This window comes from Protomyctophum parallelum (genome assembly GCF_964188405.1).
Source record: "Protomyctophum parallelum genome assembly, chromosome: 10".
Classification (NCBI taxonomy): Eukaryota; Metazoa; Chordata; class Actinopteri; order Myctophiformes; family Myctophidae; genus Protomyctophum; species Protomyctophum parallelum.
Window position 1 is genome coordinate 5969540 of NC_139704.1, and position 26884 is coordinate 5996423.

Consider the following 26884-nt stretch of genomic DNA (forward strand, 5'->3'; position numbering starts at 1 on the left):
ACTTGGTCGTACGATGGTATTGCGTGCTGAAAATAGCCCGACCTCTCTCCTCTCTCCCTCTCTCTCCCTCTCTCTCTCTCTCTCTCTCTCCCTCTCCCTCTATCTCGCACGCTCTCACTCACTCACCTCACTCACTCACTCACTCAAGAAGAAGTTAGTTATTTAACTCTTTAATTACACTTTTGGTGTTTTAGCAAGCCGTAATAACCTGTGCAGATTTATATGCTAAGATATAAAACTTTTTTTTAATGATATTTACTTTTGTAGGCTACCATGGGAGAAATGCTTAAAGCAAACATAAAAAGTCCATATAGACTTGGCTGCCACATGGGTCATGTCTGACTGACCAGCAGTACTAGAGGTCCTGGTAGGATATAAAACCAGCAGTACTAGAGGTCCTGATAGGATATAAAACCAGCAGTACTAGAGGTCCTGGTAGGATATAAAACCAGCAGTACTAGAGGTCCTGGTAGGATATAAAACCAGCAGTACTAGAGGTCCTGGTAGGATATAAAACCAGCAGTACTAGAGGTCCTGGTAGGATCTAAAACCAGCAGTACTAGAGGTCCTGGTAGGATATAAAACCAGCAGTACTAGAGGTCCTGGTAGGATCTAAAACCAGCAGTACTAGAGGACCTGGTAGGAGATAAAACCAGCAGTACTAGAGGTCCTGGTAGGATCTAAAACCAGCAGTACTAGAGGTCCTGGTAGGATATAAAACCAGCAGTACTAGAGGTCCTGGTAGGATCTAAAACCAGCAGTACTAGAGGTCCTGGTAGGATATAAAACCAGCAGTACTAGAGGTCCTGGTAGGATCTAAAACCAGCAGTACTAGAGGACCTGGTAGGAGATAAAACCAGCAGTACTAGAGGTCCTGGTAGGATATAAAACCAGCAGTACTAGAGGTCCTGGTATGATATAAAACCAGCAGTACTAGAGGTCCTGGTAGGATATAAAACCAGCAGTACTAGAGGTCCTGGTATGATATAAAACCAGCAGTACTAGAGGTCCTGGTATAGGATATAAAACCAGCAGTACTAGAGGTCCTGGTAGGAGATAAAACCAGCAGTACTAGAGGTCCTGGTAGGATCTAAAACCAGCAGTACTAGAGGTCCTGGTAGGATATAAAACCAGCAGTACTAGAGGTCCTGGTAGGATATAAAACCAGCAGTACTAGAGGTCCTGGTATAGGATATAAAACCAGCAGTACTAGAGGTCCTGGTATAGGATATAAAACCAGCAGTACTAGAGGTCCTGGTAGGAGATAAAACCAGCAGTACTAGAGGTCCTGGTAGGAGATAAAACCAGCAGTACTAGAGGTCCTGGTAGGATCTAAAACCAGCAGTACTAGAGGTCCTGGTAGGATCTAAAACCAGCAGTACTAGAGGTCCTGGTAGGATCTAAAACCAGCAGTACTAGAGGTCCTGGTATGATATAAAACCAGCAGTACTAGAGGTCCTGGTATAGGATATAAAACCAGCAGTACTAGAGGTCCTGGTAGGATCTAAAACCAGCAGTACTAGAGGTCCTGGTAGGATATAAAACCAGCAGTACTAGAGGTCCTGGTAGGATATAAAACCAGCAGTACTAGAGGTCCTGGTATAGGATCTAAAACCAGCAGTACTAGAGGTCCTGGTAGGATATAAAACCAGCAGTACTAGAGGTCCTGGTAGGATATAAAACCAGCAGTACTAGAGGTCCTGGTATAGGATATAAAACCAGCAGTACTAGAGGTCCTGGTATAGGATATAAAACCAGCAGTACTAGAGGTCCTGGTAGGAGATAAAACCAGCAGTACTAGAGGTCCTGGTAGGAGATAAAACCAGCAGTACTAGAGGTCCTGGTAGGATCTAAAACCAGCAGTACTAGAGGTCCTGGTAGGATCTAAAACCAGCAGTACTAGAGGTCCTGGTAGGATCTAAAACCAGCAGTACTAGAGGTCCTGGTATGATATAAAACCAGCAGTACTAGAGGTCCTGGTATAGGATATAAAACCAGCAGTACTAGAGGTCCTGGTAGGATCTAAAACCAGCAGTACTAGAGGTCCTGGTAGGATATAAAACCAGCAGTACTAGAGGTCCTGGTAGGATATAAAACCAGCAGTACTAGAGGTCCTGGTATAGGATATAAAACCAGCAGTACTAGAGGTCCTGGTATAGGATCTAAAACCAGCTGTACTAGAGGTCCTGGTATAGGATATAAAACCAGCAGTACTAGAGGTCCTGGTAGGATATAAAACCAGCAGTACTAGAGGTCCTGGTAGGATATAAAACCAGCAGTACTAGAGGACCTGGTAGGATATAAAACCAGCAGTACTAGAGGTCCTGGTAGGATCTAAAACCATGCAGTACTAGATGGATAGGCAGAGCGCACAAGACATTTGGTGCTGATTGGTTCAGTTTTATGAGATTAGCCCTATAGGCCTATACACAAATGCACACATGTGCGCACGCAGAGACACAAGACCCTCTTCTAGACCGAAGAACAAACGAACACAAAATGACAACAGATGAGTGAGTTAGAACCATGATAGAACGAAGGCAGTCAGGCAGGCAGCGAGAGAGAGAGTACACCAGGATGGAAACTGTTGAATTTCACATGAGCTCTTGCACCCTGCCGTTGAAGAAGTGGGGCATCACTTTCCACTCCGCAGATTGTCGGGCAGAAACCTTGTATCTCCATATTTCAACATTTTCTTTTCCTACCAGTACCAGTGGTATACTGGTATAGTGTTGGTTTCCTTTCTAGACGATCTACAAGCTCACAGTGGGTTAGCTTTTCGGTGAAGTGAGTACAAAGGAGCCATATAGGCTTTCTCCGGCTTAAAATCCTCTTAGCAGACCGTGTAAACTGTACTTTCCTGTGCTTCTTCTTGCAAACTGCTAATTAAGTATTCAATCAATCAATTAAAAACTTTGTAGATCACCATTTTCAGAATCTCTTTAAAAACATACTGAAAGTGAAAGTGGTTCAGTCCGTCTTTGGATTGTATCTATATTCAACCAATGAAAAGTATTAACAAGAGCTCGTGGTAATAATAACCACAAGCTGATATTTTTATGTGACACAGGACAACTTAATAGGCCCACGTTTGAGGGGTGCAATGGGTTGCACCCCGGCTTGAGGGGTCCAATGCACGGCTTTCCGAACTTCCGTCATGTGTCAGCCAAGTCTATGGACTTGAATGTTTGTTTAGGGCAGTAAATAACAAGTTAAGACGTCATCTCACTGATGATTACATAAATACATCTTGTTGCGACCACATGTCTCATTTACCTAAAGGGAAAGGTCACTTCTCGCCCTCAGGCGTCTTATACTGGGAATACATTTATTACATTTCTTCACAGAATATGGGCAACTCTTCCAACTGTGCTTTGATTCCTATACAGTCCTGTCACTGGGAAGGCAGTCAGAGTGATTTCTCCTTTATATTCAGCTATATAGCTGAACACTTGGCCTGCTTTGGTATACAAAGGTCTTCAGTGTAATCAATTCTGAAAGTCAGGCTTGGACTACCATCCGTAGATATAGAGTCTGTTTAGTTGTACAAAGCATTCAAAGCATATTCTGTAATATGCAAACATCATGTTCCAATCGGTTGGCTCTATTAACGCAGGTGGTTTATATATAGTGGTTTATTTATATCCTCCCTAATTGTTTCCGATGAGCAGCCTTCCTCCACCATCGGTGTGTGAATGTGTGTGTGAGCGGGTGAATGTGAAATCCATCTTAAAGCGCTTTGGATAAAAGCGCTATATAAATGAAATCCATTTACCATTATTTAATAATAGTGAAAATAGACAACCGACAAGCTCACAGCGCGTCGTGATGCACTGTGGAACTTGTAGATTTCATATTTTACTATGTGTAACATTTTTTGTTTTGTTTGTTGGTTGTTGTTTTGTTTTGTTTTTATATATATATGGATATTTGTATTATAAAAGTGTTGTAATTTATTTTGATGTCGATGTATGTATGTATGTATGTATGTATGTATTTGGTTAAAATGGGTAGTATTTATGTATGTATGTATGTATGTATGTATGTATGTATGTATGTACAATTTGTTCATTCTTTTGACGTTTTTGAGAGGTGCTATTCCCTCAAAAATGCACAGCTTTGTGTGTAGGTGTTTGTAGCACGGAATGTGATAATTTGATTGGCTGATGTATGACGATGTATGATGATAAGAGTGGCCCTCACTTCACACAAGTGTGATTTCTTTAAGGAAATGCAAAAAAACTGTTTTGGTAAACACTGCTGTATAGGGAGTCAGACCACTACTGGCCCTGCCACACACACACTCAAAGGCACGTACACACACAATTCACATGACAATCATATGCTTTGCCCTGACTACCACATGTTCTGTTCTCTGCATAAACTGCTGAACTTCCGACTCCTGACCGAAGTTAATATGGTAGACCATGGTCAACCAGAACAGTGATTAGAGCCCTGTTGCCTTCATTTTATGAAGTTAACGTTACATATTTAAAACAAATATAGAACACTATGATAGGATATGTGAACAAAAATGTATGGACTACTAGGATACTACTGTTTACATGAAACATCCTGTATCATAAGTTACATTTCTCCACTGTTTCTCCAGGGATAGCGCTAGAACAATGGTTCTCCAAGTGGGGTCTGGGGACCCCAAGAGTTCCAAATGGACCCTTACATGCCTGTGACACACCCATGCCTCTAATACACCCTGAGTTAGAGGCATGTAAGAGTACAAATGGAGGGTAGAGAATGTAACCAAATCCATTTGGTTCACATTTGTACACTTAAAAGTTATGGGGGGGCTCTTGAAATTATGAGGTTTGAGAATCACTGTACGGGAACATGGTCTCTATAGAAGAGTATCTTGTCTGTCTGTGACTGTGCGTCTGGAGCGAATCTCACAAACCGCTGGACCGATCGGAGCCAAATCCCTTATGCACATAATGCAGGTCTCACACGTTTTATACATTTCATTTTTAATAATGACATTCAATGTAGATCTGAACTGAAAGACATACGTCTTGAGATCCACATGACAGGAGCTTTTAAAACTGGCAGCCCAGCATCATTCATTTATTCCGATTCATGTCACGACAACATCGCAAGACTGCGCAGACAAAAACAAAAGGAAAAACAGCAAACATGTGAACGCCACAGATATCATTACGATGTCTATGTACAACATCTCGTTGTCGGAGGAGGAGGAGTCCGTGCTCTCCTGAGCGGGGGCGGGACGTTCACTTTGAGCTGTTTGCCTTAAGCTCCGTATGCATTCCGCCAGTCTCAGGCTGGACTGCTCTTCCTCCCGGCTACCATCTGGGAAGGCGTGCTTATAGAAGCAATTTGAGCCAAACAGGCAATTTCCCCGGCCCTCGTCGAAATACAGACATGGTTTAGTCCCCATGTCGTCCTTGTACTTCTGTATGAGCTTCTCCTTGTCGCCCTTGTCCTCGACCCAGTACTCGCTCGGAATGACAAAGTTGGACGTGACTCGACACCTGTAGCAGGACTTGCTGACGTAACTCTTGAACTGCTTGGCGCTCCTCCACTTGCGGATACACCGGACACAGTAGCAGTGGCCGCAGTTGGAAAGGATTCCGAAGCGGCGCTCGCTGGGAATGGCCTTCTCGAACACCACCTCCATGCACAGGCCGCACGTCATGTCCTTGCTGCGCTGGACGGCGAAGGAGATCTCCATGTCCTTCTCGTGGGCCTCCATGCAAGCCCTGGTGTGCTTGGCGCGCTGGGTGTTGTCGATGGGGTGGAGCACCTGCAGGCCACACATGTCACACACGTCAAAGTGGAGGTAGGCGCAGCTGCGCCCGTAGTCGCACTTGCCCAGTCTAGCTGCGCGCGGGCACAGCCGCTTCCTCCGTTCTTTGTCATTCTCGGTCTGGTCCATCTCAAAAGTGTCAAAGAGGGGGACAGGCCTCGCCTTCGCAGGCCCCTCCCGCGTGCTGTAGGGCTGCCCCGGCACAAACTCTGTGGCGTGAGGACACAGCGTTGTGCGAAAGCCCCTCCTCAATTCTCTGCCATTCACAGCCTGAGATTGAGGGTCAGCGTCATCTCTACATGGAGACCGAGAGGCGGGGCTGCTGCTCATCTTTGCAGGCGGGCCAATAGCCAGCAAGTCTCCTGCTGCCTTGTCAGCGTCGCCTAGCGGCTCACAGGCCTTATCATCCTGGGGCAGGTAGTTGAGTACGAGTCTGGTCCTGACCTCGTTCTCCGGGGTCATGACAGATGCAAAACGGCTGAAGTAACAGCTGGCTTAAGCATCAACACGCTTCACAAGCAGCAATGTACCGGAGCTCCTTGAAAATAAGGTTTTATCCTTCACAGCACTGACGTCAGAGTTGTTCCAGCTTTGTGATTGGCTGGCAGACGTGGTCAAGGATTGTCGCGGTCAAGGAACGTGGAGTACACCTTCCCGGCAAGCCTGGTTACGTCATGATGACGTCCTCCGGTGACTCTGGTGACGTTCAGAACTATAGGCCAGATCCCAGCCCATATACAGTATGAGGATGTTTACGTCATTCACCAGTTGAAATAATATAGGCCTAGCTTATTCTGGGCCAGATCTGACTAGTTATGATATGACTTAAGTTGATCTGAGTCTCTGATTCATCCAGGACGTCCGTCTTATAGTGGGCAGGCAGATTGGCAGCATTTATGTTGATTGAAATCAGGTGATATTCCGGGCCAGATCTGACTAGTCTTGGCTTCACTTGATCTGGCCCCAATCGAGACATCACTAATTTGTCCAGGTCCTGACCGTGCTTGCTGGGTTATTTACCTCACTTGTATTTAGATTCTTTGTGACGTAGCTCTGGACTGTCTTTTTGAGCGTGTTTGCTTTGTGACGTAGCTCTGGACTGTCTGAGTCTGTGTTTGCTTTGTGACGTAGCTCTGGACTGTCTATATGAGTCTGTGTTTGCTTTGTGACGTAGCTCTGGACTGTCTGAGTCTGTGTTTGCTTTGTGACGTAGCTCTGGACTGTCTGAGTCTGTGTTTGCTTTGTGACGTAGCTCTGGACTGTCTGAGTCTGTGTTTGCTTTGTGACGTAGCTCTGGACTGTCTACATGAGTCTGTGTTTGCTTTGTGACGTAGCTCTGGACTGTCTGAGTCTGTGTTTGCTTTGTGACGTAGCTCTGGACTGTCTGAGTCTGTGTTTGCTTTGTGACGTAGCTCTGGACTGTCTGAGTCTGTGTTTGCTTTGTGATGCAGCTCTGGACTGTCTGAGTCTGTGTTTGCTTTGTGACGTAGCTCTGGACTGTCTGAGTCTGTGTTTGCTTTGTGATGCAGCTCTGGACTGTCTGAGTCTGTGTTTGCTTTGTGACGTAGCTCTGGACTGTCTATATGAGTCTGTGTTTGCTTTGTGATGCAGCTCTGGACTGTCTATATGAGTCTGTGTTTGCTTTGTGACGTAGCTCTGGACTGTCTACATGTATGAGAGTCTGTGTTTGCTTTGTGATGCAGCTCTGGACTGTCTACATGTATGAGAGTCTGTGTTTGCTTTGTGATGCAGCTCTGGACTGTCTACATGTATGAGAGTCTGTGTTTGTGTGTGCCTGAGCGTCCCAGCAAAAGGAGTTTATTATAGCATCGCAATCTGTTTAACCACTCTCTGGTTATTGAAAGATCACACCCATGTGAAGTGAGGGGCGCTCTCATACAACATCTCATTCCGGCCGTTCACATCCTATATGTACAGCAGCTTTTAATGTCTGTGTCCTCAAAACTGGCCATTCTTTGTCAATGGCATTTAATGTTTGTGTTTACACGTTTGTGTTTACACGCACACTAATAGCTGGACATAGGAAAAATAGCAGATCTACAAGCCCGTAGTTCCGTGCCGCATGAGGTTGTAGATCTGTTTTTTTTTTTTAAAGATTTGCGCAAATCTTTGAATACTGTATAATACTTTTTAAAGCGAACATATTTAACTCAAAAATCTATGCTTCTGGGGGTCCCTGGACCAGAGGTCAAATACACATAGTTTTAGGGGTCCTTGACACAATCAGACACAGACAGTCTTAACCCATTCTGACCTGAGATCAGATTCATACGAGGTTTCCGCCGGACACACACTGGTCTGATGAACCCATTCTGACCTGAGATCAGATTCTAAAAATGTCAGTCGCTCTTCGATTTTTCAAAAATAGCAGACCTACAAGCTCGTATCGCGCCACTCGGTGGCGCGATATGAGCTTGTAGGTCTGCTATTTTTTAATAGCTAAAGCATAACATGATGCTGACACGTGAACGTGAGACACAGTGTACTTGATATATATTGTGTGTTAGGCTACGAGAGACATTTAGGCTGAGGGTTATTATTTGGCTACAGGCCTGAGTAGGATAATAGTATGATAAGAATATGATAATATGATACAAAATAAATTAATACAAATCACACCCGTTCATCACACATCATCTCATTCTGGCCAATCACAATTTGCATCCTCACTTTGTCATCAATGTTTGTGTTTACACTGGCGAGGTTAGCAAAAACACTCAAAAATAGTAGATATAGGAAACGTTAGCAAAACAATGCTTGTGTTTACACAAACCTTCAAAGCTGGCGCCCCTCCTCAAGAATATTAATAAAACAAATAATAAAAGAGCACCGGTCTAGCTTGCCAAAATGAATAAGTATAGCATGTCTTTATATGTCCAAGACCATATCCATGCAATTGAGGTCTACAATCGCTTCAGGGATGTTATACTTTTAGCATCATTGTATAACTGTGCCTCTGTACTTTATGCAAACTGTTAAAGTATTCGTTCCAATCAATCAAAAACACCCAAACCATTGCTGCCACAGAAAACAACAATAGTCCTTTAAAAACAGTATTTATCATTTAACAACCTTAGCTGTTTGTTTGCAAGTGCTTGATGCCCAATATTGGCTAGGTCAGAAAAGACCCCCTCTTTGGCTCCTTCTACTGGTCACGAGTGAGGATTACAGGGGGATCAGTTCAGAGATATACTGCAGGGGGGGGCGTCAATTTTGTATTTTTAGCATTTTTACAACTTGCATCCCTATTCTGGGGGATCATCCATCTCTTAGTTAAAGGGACACTTCACCCTTTTTGCAAAATAAAGGGTGAAGTGACGTTTAGAAGATTTAGAACACTTTCCTTGGGGTCTTTATGTGTGTAATATGTGGTTTTAGATATTTTAGATTGGAGACTTCCTTCCTGGACTACAATTCCCATAATGCTTTGGTGCACTGCTCCTCCTTGTGGATAGGGGGAGGGCTGTCTTACTGAGACAACATGTGGTCCAGGAAGTAAGTGAGCCCAGTGTCCATGACATCAGAGACACTGGGCTCACTGCTAAAATCTAAAACCACATATTACACAGTAAAACAAATAAAGACCCCCAGGAAAGTGTTCTAAACCTTCTAAACGTTATTAACATGTATTTTTTTTGCAAAAAGGGTGAAGTTTCCCTTTAAGGTGGTCCTTGGCCTGCAACATATCAGATACAGGTGATGGTATTCCTGCTGGGCATTGCTGCCTGACGCACCTCCTTTTGAACAGGTGTGCTGTGACACCTCACTGAACACCTCTGTGGCTGGGCCTAAACTGGTCATCAGCTGGGGACCACCATTCATCAACGTTTCGCTCCTTTAACCCATTCTGAACGGGATCCCATTTTGGTGTTAGCATCATGTCATGCTTTAGCTATTGAAAAATAGCAGATCTACAAGCTCATATCGCGCCACCGAGTGGCGCGATACGAGCTTGTAGGTCTGCTATTTTTTTTTAATCGAAGAGCGACTGACATTTTCTTAATCTGATCTCAGGTCAGAATGGGTTCATCAGGACCAGTGTGTGTCCGGCGGAAACCTCGTATGAATCTGATCTCAGGTCAGAATGGGTTAACCCCAGTACGTCTCATGGTGGCGGAGCGATGGCAGGGATCTCTCCCTGCCACCCCCTGCTGATGCCCTATGTAGGTGCAAAACATGCACTGAAGACAGATCATTAAAGGGATTGTGACATTAAAAAAAAGGTTTTGGAATTGTTCTTGGTTTTTTTAGGTTTTCTAATCTCAATTGCACCCAAAAAACATGAACTTTTAACATTCAGTAGATTTTCTGTGATCTGGGGTTTTCTGGCTCAAACAGGTGCTCTGATTTGCCGGCAGTAAGTGACATCACTTACTGCAAATCCCTTAAAACATGAAACAGTGACATCTGCTGGAAAATCCCATTGACATATTATGTCAATGGGATTTTCCAGCAGATGTCACTGTTTCACTGTGTTGCCTGTTTTCATTGTAGCTCAAAAGGCCCAAAAAAACCCAAAGAAAACTTCAGACCACAGAAAATCCACTGAATGTTCAAAGTTCAGGTTTTTTGGGTGTAATTGAGGTCATAAAACCTAAAAAAACAAGAACAATTCCAAAACCTTTTTTTTAATGTCACAATCCCTTTAACTAAATGTTAATGTGGGCTGCTGATCTGGGTCCAGGGGAAACACGTACAGGTTCCGGCCATTGTGGTCGTGTTCCAGATGTGGAGTACAGGGACAGGGAGAGATGGTCATCTTTTTTCCTCATCTCTTCCATCCGTCTTCTTTTCTCTGCCGTCATTCCCTGCTGGCTTCTCCTGCTGGTTTCTCACCTTCTCTGTCCTTCCTTCGTATACACGCTGTCAAAACGTTGCAATTGGTCAGCATCCATGTGCTTCACCGCCGGTGGTGGAAAATGTACTCACATTTATTGCGTAGGAAAAAAGAATGTATCAATACTGCAATGTAGAAAAACCGATTGATTGAATACTTTTTTAGCAATTTAATAATTGAAATTCTTTATTCGGAATATATATATAGGCCTATATTTTTCTTTTTAGCAATTTGCAGAATAAAGCACAAGAAAGTACAGTTCAATACAAGGTCTGTTAAGAGGATTTAAAATCAAGAAAGCCTGCTTGTTTCCATTGGGGTATTTGGTACTCAATTAAAAAATAGCAGATCTTCAAGCTTGCGCATTGTGAGCTTGTAGTTCTTCTATTTTCAAATGGTCAAAATGTACTGCACTGTAGGGCTGAAGAGGTTAATGTATGTTTTGTAATAATAATTTAAACCTACAAAGTAACTATAGTAATTTGAACCTATGTGGGACGAAAAGTACAATGTATTTGCCTTTCAGATGTAGTGAAGAGGTAAAAAGTATTGAAAATTGGAAATACTCCAGTAAAGTAAAAAATACTTCAAAATTGTACTTAAGTACAGTACTTGAGTAAACATACTAGAGTTACTTTACACCACTGTGTGTTGGAGTGTTCAGGTTGTGCACTTGGGGGAAATGTCAGCCGATCGTTGTCTCTCACTTCGTCTGAAGCCGGCCTTGTGACAGAGAACCCCGCCTTCTATATTATCCTGTGATCATGGCTTTCAAAACTCTCCTTCAAGGTTGGGATGGCCCCAGTTCCAAATCATTATTATGGCGTGTTCACACTGGCAGCTACAGAGCCCCCCCTGCAACGATCCGGGTGGGGCCCTTTCACCACAGTGTAGCCTATAACATCAGGGAAGACTTACCATCTTCTCAGCGATTTGGAAAATAGTCCATTCGGCATTGCTCTGCCGTAAATCCAGATGTAAATATTGAAGCACATGGACTCAGATAATGGCAACACCTGACAGCAATGATGTCACCCCCGAGGCTGATCTCAAATGTAAAATGGGTGGGCCAACCAAGATCTATTGCAGAGTTTGGCTATAGCTTTTGGGGCGAGTGAGGCCCCCCTGCTGTAGGCCCCCGCGGGGAGTCGCCTCCCGTACGCCAGTGCAGAGATACTAGGCTACCATTATTTCTCAATGAAAGCCAGCGACATGTAGATATAGTAGCCTACATCCAATGTTTGCGGACGCTACAAAATCGCAAAAAAGTTGAGCTGGTTTCGGATACAGAGCTACAAATATGCTGTGTGTAGCTTTTTATCCTTTGCATTGTGCCAGTGTGGACACGCAGCATTAGGGTGCAGTCACACCATCAAGTATGTGGCCTGATGTACAGTAGGAGTATAGGCCTACTGTATACCAACCTGAGAATCACTGATAAGAGTGATCATGCTGGGGGTGGCGGTTTGAGAGAACTCTATAACCCTATGAAGGGAGGGATGGATGGATGTGTGGTAGAGAGAAGAGGGGTTCATTCTTTCCCTGTGGTAAGGACCTGCAGGGCCTTCTGTAGGTTTTGAATGGCAGTGGGGACGTCCTCATACTGCAGAGCACTGCCAGCGTACCTACAGTACTTCTGGGCCAGAGTGAAGTCCTCTGGCCTGAGATGCACAACATGGCCCCCTGGGTGGATGCTGAGCGGCACAGAGTCGACAGGGGGCACAGATTTGGGGAACAGCGGCTGGAAGGACACTCCCGTCGTGGGTGGATGCAGCTCGGCAGGAGTGCTGGCTGGCACGTGTGCCCCGGATGGCGGGAGGAGGTGGATGTTGTTGTAGTTGCTCTGATTGGGCCCGACCGCCGCCCCCGGGCCCCCGGAACCCGAACCCACGCCGAGGCCACTTCTAGGGAACGGGCCCTGGTTGCCCTGGGGATACGGAGGAGCAGATTCTGACATGACGCCACCTCCAAATGAGGGCCCCAGTGCTGAAAAACCTCCATCCTCTGCGCCATACAACTCATCCGCCTCGTCCTCCTGCTCCATGTCGATGGGCCCGGACTGCGGCGTCTCTCCGCTCTTCAGACAGTTGTGGATGTATGAGGACTTCCAGCGCGCGTACTTCCTGTGTTGGACGTTCTCGTCCGACAGCTCCCCGAACACCGTGAGGACATCTATCAGCAGGCTGGCGGTGTAGAAGGACTTGACCATGTTCTTGTGGAAGTTCCCCGAGCGGTCTTCGTTGTCGGCATAGAGGAACAACTTCAACGCGTAGTTCTCGATGTGGGCGTTCCCCACCACCTCCTGACTGACGGAGTCATTGTCGACCAGCTCGTTCTTCATGGACTCGAGCTGGTCCATGAGTCTGGCCAGGATCTTTCGGCATTCTGGTGAGTTACTGTCCAGCTTCATACCTGCTTGCATCGCATACAGACGACAGTAGTAGGACACGACTGGATCCCTTTTCTCATGCTCCTGTGCGGTTCGCAGATAGTGTTGAATGCCTTTGAGCTGGGGCGGTAGGGCCATGCTTTGCTAGTCACACCCTAGAAGATGAGATCTATATTATGTATTTATGAAGCCGGGAATAAATGCAGCATTATAAGTTTGCATGAGTGCATTTATATTGACATCCTGGACTCTCCCAAGCTGATTGATTGAAACATCTGCCCATATTTGGAGGTCCCCGGACTCTCCCAATCTGATTGATTGATTGAAACACCTGCCCATTATCCATATATGGAGTTCCACAAACTCTCAAGATGCACGCGTCACAAACATGATGTCAGACGTGAATATGCAAAACATTAGAGTGAAAATGTACTTACGTGCACTGGCGCAAAATAAATTAGCGAGACACTCTTCTCGACACCATATAAACCAAGTGACCTCAGACGTGCAGTGTTTTGAAGGAGGAGGCTGGGGAAAGAATGGCAGTGTCCAAGGTGAGGCAGGACATGCCTCCTCCGGGAGGGTACTCCCCTATCGACTACAAGAGGAACCTGCCCAAGCGAGGGCTCTCCGGCTACGGCATGTTCGGCGTGGGAATCGGGCTGATGCTGTTCGGCTACTGGAGGCTCTTCAGCTGGAACCGGGAGAGGAGGCTGCTGCTGGTGGAGGACCTGGAGGCCAGGATAGCCCTGATGCCCCTGCTGCAGGCGGAACACGACCGCCGCACGCTGCGGATGCTGCGGGAGAACCTCGAGGAGGAGGCCGTCGTCATGAAGGACGTCCCGGGTTGGAAGGTCGGGGAGAGCGTGTTCAACACGGAGCGCTGGGTGCCCCCGCTCTCACAGGAGCTGTACAACCTCAGACCCCGCCAGGAGCTTCTGCACGAGCGCTTCGGGTTCCGCTGGTATGTGTAGAGGCGTCTATAGTCTGTATAGACACTTCTTCTTTTTCATTCATAACGTTTATGGATTCTATAGACGTTATGAATGAAAGAATAATAATACAGGACCATTTAGTTCCATTCGTACACTCAGAGTGTTACAGAACCTATAAGAGTCCATTTGGAGCCGTGGTGATCCCTGAACCTGACAGTGCTCTAGTGCAGTGATGTGGTACTAAACTAATTTAAAAAATCACACCTGTGTGAAATGAGGGGCACTCTTGTCATCGCACATCAATTTATGTTAGCGAACATTTGACATCGCTATAAGGTCAAGGCCAAGCGCTCCCACCAACATGTGATTGGTTAGCCGATTTGCTTGTTTACATGACGTAAGTTTTCCCTTCAATGTCAATGGCGTTTAATGTTTTGATGTTTAATTTTCGTCATATTTAGCGGAATTATCAGCTCTTATCATACATCATCATGTATCATCTCATACTGGCCAATCAGAATGCCTGTTGCCTGTTTTGCTCGTTTACATATGACGTACATTTTCACTTCAATGTCAATTGAAGGGGGGAGTCAATTCAAAACCGTGTGACTTCCATTGGAGATGAATTGAAGCTGTCTCATCACCCCTTTCACCCCAGGACAATCATGAGACAACATCACCATTTATGGGCATAAACAGACAGACAGCAGACAGACAGACAGACAGACAGACAGACAGACAGACAGACAGACAGACAGACAGACAGACAGACAGACACAGACAGACAGACAGACAGACAGACAGACAGACAGACAGACAGACAGACAGACAGACAGACAGACAGACAGACAGACAGACAGACAGACAGACAGACAGACAGACAGACGGTTAGTGACCCTCAAAAGGTATCTATGCGTGGATACTTTTAACAACCCTAGAGGCCAGTCTGACGTCATATAATTCCATATGGGCTTTGGTATGTTTGGGCACAACTGACACAGATCTCCATATGTGGGCATGGCTGACATCATAGTGACATCGTAGTGATGAAGCATGTAGGCAGATCAGCTTAAAACCGTACCTCACTACTGAGACCATTAACACCAGGTGAAGAGTAAATATTGGAGCAGACTTTGAAAGCTGTAAACCAAATTCCGCACAATTTTGTACATTCCAACAAGATGAGCTTTGACACAGGGCCATCACCCCACTTGGCAGTAGCTTGCAACACATTTTGCCTGTCTCTGTTCAAGCAGCTGACAGAAGATGACAACAGCGGTAATGTGTTCTACTCTCCTATCAGCATCTCCTCTGCTCTGGCCATGGTGCTGCTCGGGGCCCGTGGCAACACAGCCACACAGATAGCAGAGGTCCTGCACTTTAAGGATGACGTCCACATGAACCTGTCTAAGCTCATGAGTGACCTGAACAAGTCAGGCATGTCCTACTCCCTCAACCTGGTCAACCGCCTGTATGGAGAGCAGTCCTGCCAGTTTGTTAAGGAGTTCCTGAGTGCCACCAGAAAACATTATGATGCACAGCTGGAGCGTGTGGACTTCATGTGTAATGCTGAAGGAGCCAGGCTGAACATTAACAGCTGGGTGGAGAAACAGACTCAATATAAAATCAAGGACTTACTTGCTCAGGATGATGTGGATAATTTTACCAGACTCGTACAGGTCAATGCCATGTACTTCAAAGCCAACTGGGAGGAGTCATTCCCTGCGCAGGATACCAAGGATGAGCAGTTCAGACTCAGCAACACTGAAAGCAAACCGGTGAAGATGATGTACCAGGCGAACGATTTCCCCCTTGCCTTCATTCCTGAGGTCAACTGTCGGATACTCGAGCTGCCCTACGCAGGGAGAGACCTCAGCATGCTCATCTTTCTGCCCGTCGAGGTGGAGGACGACACGACAGGCCTGGAGAAGCTAGAGAAGGAGCTTACCTATGAAAGGTTTGAAGACTGGACCGATCCAGGCACGATGAAGGAGAATGAGGATCTCGTTCTGCTCGGCCTGCCTCGTTTCAAGGTGGAGTGTACATATAACATGGAAGAAGTCCTGACGAAGATGGGCATGGTGGAGGCCTTTGACGACACAAAGAGTGACTTCTCTGGTATGTCTCCGGCCAACCTGGCGCTGTCCAAGGTGGTGCACAAGGCCGTTGTGGAGGTGAACGAGGAGGGCACTGAGGCAGCTGCTGCCGCTACTCCTTTATATTGGCTTATGTGCTCCAGGTTCTTCAAGTTCAAATTTGTTGCTGACCACCCCTTCCTCTTCTTCATCCGACACAACCCCACCATGGCCATCCTCTTCGCAGGCCGATACTGCTCCCCTCCTTGATTTGGTTCTCAGCTCAATTCCCGCGCACCTGGACATAACTAAAAAACATACAGCCTCGAATCCATACGTTATTGTTTATTTTAAGCATTTGCCATAAACATAAAGATACCACTAACACTGCACTATTTGAATTTGTAATTGGTTATTAGGGTCTGCGAGAGAAATGGGAGGGGGTTATTTTGGAATAAGCTGGACTGGAAAGTGTTCTGCTGTCTTTTAACCCATTCTGACCGGTCACCCATTTTGGTGTCGGCATCATGTTATGCTTTAGCTATTGAAAAATAGCAGATCTACAAGCTCATATCGCGCCACCGAGTGGCGCGATACGAGCTTGTAGGTCTGCTATTTTTGAAAAGTCAAAGACACTTTTAGAATCTGATCTCAGGTCAGAATGGGTTAATAATGAAACTGTCAGGATGTAATAGACATTTTTAGAATCTGATCTCAGGTCAGAATGGGTTAAATTTCATGTTTTCACCTTGTGGACAATAATGTCTTTCCATAATAATGTGTTTTAGATAAAACATTAGTTAAAAAAAAGTTTGCAAAAGAAAAAAAAATCACACTGTGAAGTGAGGGGCGCTCTTATCTTGACCAGCACGGTGCTTGCTGCACCATGTGGGGGTGTGGTGTAACTATAGACCGGGCAGCGGTCTGCCAGGGAACGGTGTATGTCGGGAACAATGCAATTTGGGAATTCACGCTGAACTACCCCATTGTCAGAGTACCTGTTGACAACGGGTATTATTAGGTTCCCAAGTTGCATCGCTCTCAAGTAGGCCGGTGGCTGACGGGCACGTACAGGTCTTGTCCTGATACTGTCAGATAGATTGTACATCAATCATCTGTACATAAATCTGAAAATACGATCAATTCAATTTACATTTTTAACCAAAGCTCTTATAGTTATCAAAAATGTTTAGGCTACGTTGACGAATTGAATACTCAGACTGGGTTTATCCTTTTAGCCTAAATGTCTGACCACGTGCCGTTTACATTTCTGAAGTATTAGATAAATAATTAAATAAAACTACAATAAAAATACTGACAACGAAACATCGCACACACACACACACACACATGTTGCACTAAATGTAAGGTAATATTAATTAAGATATAGGCACTGGGGAGAAAAAGGGAACGAATATTACTCTGTGATCACATGGTTTTGGAAAAATGTGCAGTTTGGCACCAAACCTCTGAGAGAGAGCAAATACGTACAACTGTTTTTGACTTATTGAATATAATATAATTTGAATTTGAATTAATTATTTTATTATTGTATGTATTTGTATGTATTTGCTCTGTCTCAGAGGTTTGGTACCAAACTGTAGTCTGCACATGGAGGCAGTGAGAGGGGTCATGCAAGTTCATTCAAGTTTTTCATTCATGTTTCCCTTGCTACGCACGCACGCACGCACGCACGCACGCACGCACGCACGCACGCACGCACGCACGCACGCACGCACGCACGCACGCACGCACGCACGCACGCACACACACACACACACACACACACACACACACACACAACACACACTTCTAAAATGACCCACTATCAGGGTTGCATAATGCTAAAGTGACACAGACAGGTTATGTAGGCCAGGGGTCTGCAACCTTTTTGAAACAAAGTGCCATGTTTTTAGTTTCTGGATAGTCAGCGTGTCACTTTAATGACACCACACCACAATTCCAACATGTTTTGATTGTCCACGAATATAACCTTTTCCCTTGTTAAATATTTTCACATTGTTATAATGATCATTAGACTCAGAGCATAGCCCTCCTATATCTCCCTCCCCCAGTCAGAGTTTAGAGTTTTAATGAATGTAGAATGTGCAGGATGTAATTTACATACAAATATGAGTGAATTCATTTATTTGACTACATTTTTTTAATTGTTTATTTACCGGTAATTGGTTTTCTTTATGCCAGTGTGCCAGTGATCACCCTCCTTTGTGCCAAGGTTGGCACCAGTGCCAAAGGTTGCCTACCCCTGATGTAGGCTACTATATGATTCGAAACGTTATTATGTATGGATATACAGTAGGCTACATACTGTATGTACAGTATGTGTTTGAGAGTCTCTTACCGTAACCGCCAAATGCGTTTTTAGTTACGTCCGAATATCGTCTCATTCTTCACTTTACATCGACAGCGACAGCAGACTGTGTGAAGGGTTCTTCGCTATAGACCGATTACTGAGGTGTACCATTGAGTGCAGCAGCACTGATTAGCTACACCTGGCCTACGGAGCACCTGCTCCATGGATTACACCTCAGTAATGGCCGCGCCCAGGGCACCCCTCTGTGAATCGGTCTATAGTGTAACATGTCCCAGAAAGCCTCTAAAAATATATCCTCTGGTATGACGTCACACACAAAACAACAGCGTCCACAATGGACAAAACCACGCCTTCTCCGGTGGTGGAAAGAACCCCCATTTTTCAAGACTAATTTGTGGAAAAATGTATGTGAAATAGTCTATAGTCCCCGATTATAATACGACCCCGGTAATGACATTTACTTACAGTACCGCACTTAACCCATTCTGACCTGAGATCAGATTCATACGAAGGTTTCCGCTGGACACACACTGGTCTGATGAACCCATTCTGACCTGAGATCAGATTATAAAAATGTCAGTCGTTCTTCGATTTTTCAAAAATAGCAGACCTACAAGCTCATATCGCGCCACCGAGTGGCGCGATACGAGCTTGTAGATCTGCTATTTTTCAATAGCTAAAGCATGACATGATGCCGACACCAAAATGGGTCCCCGTTCAGAATGGGTTTAAAGGGGAGTACCACTCATTTTCAACATTGAACTATGTCATTAATATACCTTAACTGGAGGTCTAGAACCTGGTGTCATGTGATCAGTGACAGTGGCTTGCAAAGTACATCTTTGTGATGTCACTGATCACATGACCCCAAGTTCTAGACCTCCAGTTCTAGGCTACACAGATATATCCAGCTTTTAGTGTATGTTCACAAACTTTGTCCTATACACAAACATTAAATTCCCATTGATAATGAATGGAGAATTGTATGTCATAGTGTCTGAGCAAATAGACAATATGTCTTGTGTGGGTCCTCAGGCCAAAGAAAGAAAAACAAATAACACCCGTGTGAAGTGAGGGGCGCTCTTATCATTGTACAATCATCATCATGTAGACTATGACATCATCAGACACTATGTCATAAAATTGTCCATTCACTGTCAATGGGAAGGTAATGTTTGTGTAAGACAGTGTGCATATACACTCAAATCTGAATATAAAACATACATTACAAGGTACGTATTTACCCCCTCCACCCAAATTAAGCCTATACCTCAAACAAAGTAGCCTTCATCGACCAATCAATCAAGAAACTATACATCAACCTCAGGACACCCAAGATACTCAAGGTTTTTATCTTGAGTATTGGTTAAATTGGTTGGCTTCATGCAACAGCATTAGATTATGCCTGTTGGACACTGATCATTTCATGCTTATACGAAATAAATAAATAAATTCATAAATAAAAATTGTAAAAACATAAAAAATAAAAAAGTAAACATTTTATTATTTGGCTTCACCTGTTGGATATCACTAGTTACTGTACATAATTATTAAAAAAAGAATTGTGAATCATACATTATTGGATAATGTTTGCGATGGTGGAGAATGTTGCACAAAATAATAATTATGGCCAGTTTGGTCATTCAAGGGTTTCTTGAAAGATTCTTCCAGATCATCAATGCCTTAAGGAGCTGATGGTCAAATCTAGTTCTTACAATTTACAATTTAGCTGACGCTTAATCCAGAGCAATTTACAGTAAACAAGGGAAATGCATAGAAATAGAAATATAGGATCATAGTTAACAAAGTACCTGTTCTCAGTCTATAAACATTATAATATCAAGAAAAATCAATGATCTGTAGATTCTGTACATAGTACAGGCATCTGTTTAATTTCCTAAAGCGTGTCCATATTTGCGCTCAACATTCATTTGGCGAAAGTGTACCGCTTTCACTGGGAGCTTTGCAAATGGGAGCTGCTTGTGGTGTCTTTGCTTAATCAGAGACTATATTTTCAAACCATTACCTTTCTAAAAAACTTAAGTTTAGACAAAAAAATACTCACAATGTTATTACAGTGCTGAAAGATATGAGTTTCAGACCGTCCCAATCACATTTTGACCTGCCCACAGGGCTCAAGACCTCGGAACCCACGAAATAGAACCCACAAAATAATTGTGTCCCCAAAAGAGTCCCCTCCCTAATTGACCCATCTAGATCAGGATATCTTTGTGGAAGGACTCTGGAACTGCGAATCAGCACTTCCGAAAGCTGAATTAATTTCAGCCTATAGGCCTTCCTCCATGCAGTCTCCACAATCCCTCCTATTTCTCTTTACACCAGAGATCTATCTACAACCAGTTTGTAGATTGGTGCCTATCAGCGGGTGTGGGGTTGTTGAATGAACGAGTAGGACGGCTCAGTGGCAGGTGAGACAGGTGTCCTCCTGGTGGGGACTCCTCAGTGGCAGGTGAGACAGGTGTCCTCCTGGTGGGGACTCCTCAGTGGCAGGTGAGACAGGTGTCCTCCTGGTGGGGACTCCTCAGTGGCAGGTGAGACAGGTGTCCTCCTGGTGGGGACTCCTCAGTGGCAGGTGAGACAGGTGTCCTCCTGGTGGGGACTCCTCAGTGGCAGGTGAGACAGGTGTCCTCCTGGTGGGTGTTGTATTTTACTGGACCCTCGTCTGGTTCTGACAGACCGGTAGTGTGTGTGTGTGTGTGTGTGTGTGTGTGTGACAACCCGGTTGAAGTATTCCTTGGTCCGGCGGCGGACAGACGGACGGGCCCGGGAGAACAATAACATGACACGAAACAGTATCACGCTAAGACGTTCACAAGATTTTATTATACACACAGGACATATATAGCTGGATCCTAATGATGTACCTCACAACACTTGAGACATAACAAACTTACTGCAGCAAGCTGACCTTGCTGTCTGAGATGAGATGGTGTCAGTAGCTAGTATGCTACAGTTCATTCAGTACACAATACATTAGTAGACTGTGCTCTCACGTACAAGTACAAGTACACAGCGTAGGCACTCAGATCATATCACAACAGTGGGGACCCCTCAGTGGCAGGTGAGACAGTAGGGACAAAAATGTGTGGCGACGGTTAATTGGCACAGCAAATGAAATCGGATCGGTTACTCTATTTGGGGGAAAAAAGGAAAGATAAAACAAATGAAGTATAAAAGCTTGTTGCATGAATCTTTATTGTTAGTAAAAGAGCTAGTTTTGCCTACAATCATCAAACATCACATCACAACTTGAATAATGCAAAGCGCGCAGAAGACAGAAACCTGCATGGGAGTCACACTGTGGCCTCGGTTGGTTTTGTTTTTTTAGATTTTTCTTTCATGACATGCTCCTTGTTGTACATGAAGATCATCAGGTCCACCACACGTTGGGTGTAGCCAAACTCATTGTCGTACCAGCAAATGAGTTTCACAAACTTCTTATTGAGGGGCAGGAGGGCTTTAGCGTCAAAGATGCAGGACAGGGTGTTACCGAGGAAGTCAGATGACACCACAAGGTCCTCGGTGTATCCCAGTATACCATGCATAGGTCCTTCTGCAGCCTCCTTCACTGCCTCCTTGATCATTTCTTCGGTGGCTTCTAGTTTCAGGCGGCACGTCAGGTCCACAACGGATACATCAGCCACGGGAACCCGTAGCGATATGCCTGTCAACTTATCGTTGAGTTCAGGGATGACTTTCCCTATGGCCTTGGCGGCTCCAGTGGTAGAAGGGATGATGTTCTGAAGGGCACTTCGTCCGTCACGCCACGCCTTGTTACTGACTCCATCCACTGTCTTCTGGGTGCCTGTATATGCATGTATGGTGGTCATCAGGGCCTCTTCAATGACAAATTTGTCATGGATAACCTTAGCCAGGGGAGCCAGGCAGTTGGTGGTGCAGGAGGAAGTGCTGACGATTCTGTTACTGGAGGGGTTGTATTTGTCTTGGTTCACTCCCATAACAAACATGGGGGCGTCGGTGGAGGGGGCAGTGATTATAACGCGCTTAGCTCCGCTCGCGAGGTGAATAGAGGCCTTCTCCAGAGTGAGGAGGTCTCCAGAGGCCTCGACAATGAACCGAGCTCCGGCCTCAGTCCAAGGGATTTCTGATGGCTTCTTACACTGATATACAAGGATGGTGTGGTCGTTGATGAAGAGCTTATTACCCTTGAAGGCGACCTTGCCCTTGAAACGTCCATGGATTGAGTCATACTTCAACATGTAGACCATGTGCTGTATGTCAATGAAGGGGTGATTGATTGCCACAACTTTGATACCTTTTTTGATGCAAGCCCTCAAAACTAGACGACCAATACGACCATAGCCATTGATTCCAACAAGGAGTTCACTTCCCATTCTCAACTTGGTGGATGGGCCTTGATCTATTATATAAGGCTGAGAATTTCTGTTAAAAAGCGATTAAACTTTTCTAAATACACCTCAGGGCAAGTAATCTGTGTCAGACACCCGCAGTACGTCCCTTTTTATCCTGCTGGTTATCGTTATCTAGGAATATGCCTTGGCCATGGCGTAACACAGATGTAGCACAAACCGTTGACCAAATATGGATTGCCACAGAAATTATGCCACAGCAACAAAGAGAAAACGGCATGTTACACCGCAAATACTACTAATACAACAAATAATGTATGCGTGCTCACCAGAGGGGATAACCCCACAGTCCTGCAAGCAGCCCTAAAAGATATACCTGTACCTGTCCCAATGCTACTTAAAAATCATACACAGCACAATTACCACTGGGGTTGATGATCAGATCACGTGATCGGAAATCGGGGCCAATCGCATCATTATTTTCTAAATTGGACCGGGAGCAAAAAAATGTGATCGGGACATCCGTTGTATCAATATCATATCCATAATATTATAGATATTAGACTGCAGATTGTCTGTGATTTTGTATATTGTAGCATATATAAATATAAGTGCTCTATAAAAATATACTTCAGTGTCGGGAAAATTGTATCTTCTTTAAAAAAATCACACCCGTGTGAAGTGAGGGGCGCTAATATATTAAAGTCTAACTCATGTTGGTTAGGTGATGTAATGGTGATGATGTAAAACAAACTGTGCCAACACAAACATTAAACGCCATTAACAATAAAGAGACAATATGACGTAATGAGGCACATTATGACATACATTTTCCCTTCATTGTCAATGGCGTTTTTAAAACAAACATTGAACTAAAAACAAACGTTAAACCTGTATGACGGGCAAAAACATACATATCGGATCAGGAAAAATCGGTATCGGCAGATACTCAGAATCTAATGATCGGAATCGGATGGGGAGCAAAAAAACGTGATGGAAAACATCCCTAATTACAACATTTAAACCATAGGCTAACAAATATGGACAAAGGGAAACGGGTCTTCATTAGGTAGAACCAGAAGCCCCAGAAGCATACCCTACTTTATCATTCATTTAAAAATAATGTAACCATAATTTACTAAACGCATATCATGATGATTGAAAAAATACTTTAAACTAGCAATTGAACACATAAATAATTCATGAAAATGTTTACTGCGGTAATAAAACCAAGTGTAAAGTCCGGCCCAAACCCTCATTCACTTGAATGCAGTGCTTCTGCAGTCAGCAAATCCACCTGTACCGTTGGGAGTTGTGCTGGTGTCCGTCCGCTGACCTATATGCACCGGAAGTGTTTGGGTCACGTTGAGGAAACAACCATTCACGTCTGCATCTCAGTGGTGGAAACGGCAGCAGCCGGCGGCGGCGAGAGCTGGGAAGGTCAGTGGTGAGGTATGTGATAGTGTGAAGCATTTCAGCGCGGCATCCAAATGCTCACTATCATTGTAGATTTCGGAAGGGACCATTCCTTCTACTGGGCTGGCGTGCATCGTTGGACGATCAACGGATGGATAGCATTTTCCCTGATTTCCAGATTGTGCCGCCTTTACAGTCGCTGCCAGCTGATGGCAGAACACCTGCTGTACCTTCATGCACGTGAGAGTCATGTCAACAGGTGACAGAAACACCAGAAGCAACATGATGTCAGAGATGCACATGGGAGTAACGCTGTTATTAGGCCTCGGCTGGTGTTGTTTCGTCGGCTGGTTTTGATTCGTCCACTGGCGTTGTTTCTTCGGCTGGTTTTGTCTCATCTGCTGGTATTGTTTGGTCTGCTGGTTTTGCCTCTTCGTCAGCTGGCGTGTCTGGCTTTGTTTGGTCGGCTGGTTTTGTTTTTGTTTTTTTAGATTTAGCGGACGGAGGAAACTCCTTTCTGTGCATGAATATGACCAGGTCAGCAACGCGGTGAGTGTAGCCATACTCATTGTCGTACCAGGCAACGATTTTCACGAAACTGTCGTTGAGGGCCAGGCCGGCTGAAGCGTCAAAGACGGCGGAGTGGGTGTTACTGAGGAAGTCAGAGGACACCACCAAGTCATCGGTGTATCCCAGTATACCATGCATAGGACCTTGTGAAGCGGCCTTCATTGCCTTCTTGATCTCGTCGTAGGGGGCGGGACGAGACAGACGGCACGTCAGGTCCACAACGGACACATCAGCGATGGGAACCCGGAACGCCATGCCTGTCAACTTATCTTTGAGTTCAGGGATGACTTTCCATATGGCCTTGGCGGCTCCAGTAGTAGAAGGGATGATGTTCTGAAGGGCACCTCGTCCGTCACGCCACGACTTGCCACTGGCACCATCCACTGCCTTCTGGGTGCCTGTGTACGCATGTATGGTGGTCATCAGGGCCTCTTCAATGCCAAAGTTGTCATTGATGACCTTAGCCACGGGAGCCAGGCAGTTGGTGGTGCAGGAGGAGGTGCTGACGACCATGTGAATAGTGGGGTCGTATATGTGCTCGTTAACTCCCATAACAAACATTTGTGCGTCGGGGGAGGGGGAGGTGACGATCACACGCTTAGCTCCGCCCGTCAGGTGAGCAGAGGCCCTCTCCACGCTGAGGTAGTCTCCGGAGGCCTCGACAACAAAGCGTGCTCCGGCGTCGGCCCATGGGATCTCCGATGGCTTCCGACACTGGTACACCGTGATGATGTTGTCGTTGATGGTGAGGTTCTTACCGATGTGGGAGACCTTCCCAGGGAACGGCCTGTGGGTGGAGTCATACTTGAACATGTAGACCATGTATTGTATGTCAATGAAGGGGTGATTGATGGCCACGACTTTGATACCCTTTTTGATGCACGCTCTCAGAATCAGACGACCAAAACGACCAAAGCCATTGATTCCTACGGTGAGTTCCGGGGCGCCGGCCGTCTCCTGCATTCCCAACATTGTGGGTGGGTCCTGAGGTCCCAGATGATTGAAAACCCTGACGTATAGTGTGATATAATGCTTCTACAGATGTTTTGATGCAAATTGTCTTTGCACGACTCCTGGTACATTCCTTTTATCCTGTTGATTGACGTTATGCAGGTGTATGCCTTGGGCATGACATAACACAGCTGTAGCACAAACCGTTGCCCAAATATGGACTTCCAGGGAGTTTTATGTCACACTGAGATTGCTACTCAACTTGCACCCCCAGGACCAAAGCCCCCAGCTCGGCCATCCTGGTGGCCAACTCTAGAAGTGCAGCTGGGACCCCTTACATGAATGAGTTACCAATGGGCTCGACTCACACGCTTGCACACAAGCTTGTTCACATGGATTGCGCACAAAGGTGACACTACTATGTGAGACATTACTCTGTGATGCAAAACGACACTGGGGAGTCCTGCAACGTCATCGTTCCCAAACACGGAAGACGGTGTAAAGAGGGAGTCTATTATGCGCTGGCGACCAACTCCATACAAGTGATAAAGAGAATGGGAGGGGATTTTTGGCTAGCACTCTGGTTCTTTTATAACTCTGCCTGCCCCCATACAGGGTAGCAAACAGCTCACTTCTAGGGTGAGCTCTTCTATGTATCTTGTGAGTATAGTATCCTCACTCCTTTATTATGCCTGGCTCCCCATCTCTTTTTTAAAGTCGTCAACATTAATTCTGAATAATTATGTATTTTTCTTGTACTGTTTGTATGTCGTATTGTTGCTTGTCATTTGAGAGGATGAGCTCTTGGCAAAAATGGAGCGTTGCCTGGACCCTTTGTAATTTGCATACAGGGCTAAGAGAGCCCGAGGTGTCTGATGCTACCATCACCTTATTGAACCTATAGTGTAAACACCCGGAAGACAGCAAGAAACATGCTAGGCTGCTTTTTGTCGATTTCTCATCAGCCTTTAACATCATTCAGTCATAATTGTTTGACTTTGGCTTAAAGGGACACTTCACCCTTTTTGCAAAGAAATATATGTTAATGACGTTTAGAAGCTTTAGAACACTTTCCTGGGGGTCTTTATGTGTGTAATATGTGGTTTTAGATATTTTAGATTGTAGCAGCGAGCACAGTGTCTCTGATGTCATGGACACTGGGCTCACTACCTTCCTGGACTACAATTCCCACAATTCTTTGGTGCACTGCTCCTCCTTGTGGAT

At 45.1% G+C, this 26884-nt stretch overlaps 5 protein-coding genes across 5 annotated transcripts; 2 read left to right on the forward strand and 3 right to left on the reverse strand.

Moving 5' to 3' along the window:
• Nucleotides 1-12168: 12168 nt before the first annotated feature.
• On the reverse strand, nt 12169-13164 carry vta1 (vesicle (multivesicular body) trafficking 1; the record flags this gene model as incomplete). Its single annotated transcript, XM_083774260.1, has 1 exon — nt 12169-13164. The coding sequence occupies one exon, from the start codon at nt 13162-13164 to the stop codon at nt 12169-12171; it is 996 nt and encodes a 331-aa protein (XP_083630386.1).
• A 401-nt stretch (nt 13165-13565) lies between these two features.
• On the forward strand, nt 13566-14000 carry LOC310865538 (NADH dehydrogenase [ubiquinone] 1 alpha subcomplex subunit 13-like; the record flags this gene model as incomplete). Its single annotated transcript, XM_083774691.1, has 1 exon — nt 13566-14000. One exon carries the CDS (start codon nt 13566-13568, stop codon nt 13998-14000), a length of 435 nt encoding a protein of 144 aa, XP_083630817.1.
• Nucleotides 14001-15295: 1295 nt separating this feature from the next.
• LOC310866284 (serpin B6-like) lies at nt 15296-16334 on the forward strand. The gene has a single exon (XM_083775858.1). It carries the CDS (start codon nt 15359-15361, stop codon nt 16304-16306), a length of 948 nt encoding a protein of 315 aa, XP_083631984.1. The 5' UTR covers nt 15296-15358; the 3' UTR covers nt 16307-16334.
• A 5351-nt stretch (nt 16335-21685) lies between these two features.
• LOC310865269 (glyceraldehyde-3-phosphate dehydrogenase 2-like) lies at nt 21686-22747 on the reverse strand (the record flags this gene model as incomplete). Its single annotated transcript, XM_083774294.1, has 1 exon — nt 21686-22747. One exon carries the CDS (start codon nt 22745-22747, stop codon nt 21686-21688), a length of 1062 nt encoding a protein of 353 aa, XP_083630420.1.
• Nucleotides 22748-24457: 1710 nt separating this feature from the next.
• LOC310865270 (glyceraldehyde-3-phosphate dehydrogenase 2-like) lies at nt 24458-25681 on the reverse strand (the record flags this gene model as incomplete). Its single annotated transcript, XM_083774295.1, has 1 exon — nt 24458-25681. The coding sequence occupies one exon, from the start codon at nt 25679-25681 to the stop codon at nt 24458-24460; it is 1224 nt and encodes a 407-aa protein (XP_083630421.1).
• Between the last annotated feature and the right edge of the window lie 1203 nt (nt 25682-26884).

Coding starts and splice junctions, on each gene's coding strand:
- LOC310866284 (XM_083775858.1), top strand. CDS start 15,359: ATGAACCTGTCTAAGCTCATGAGTGACCTGAACAAGTCAGGCATGTCC.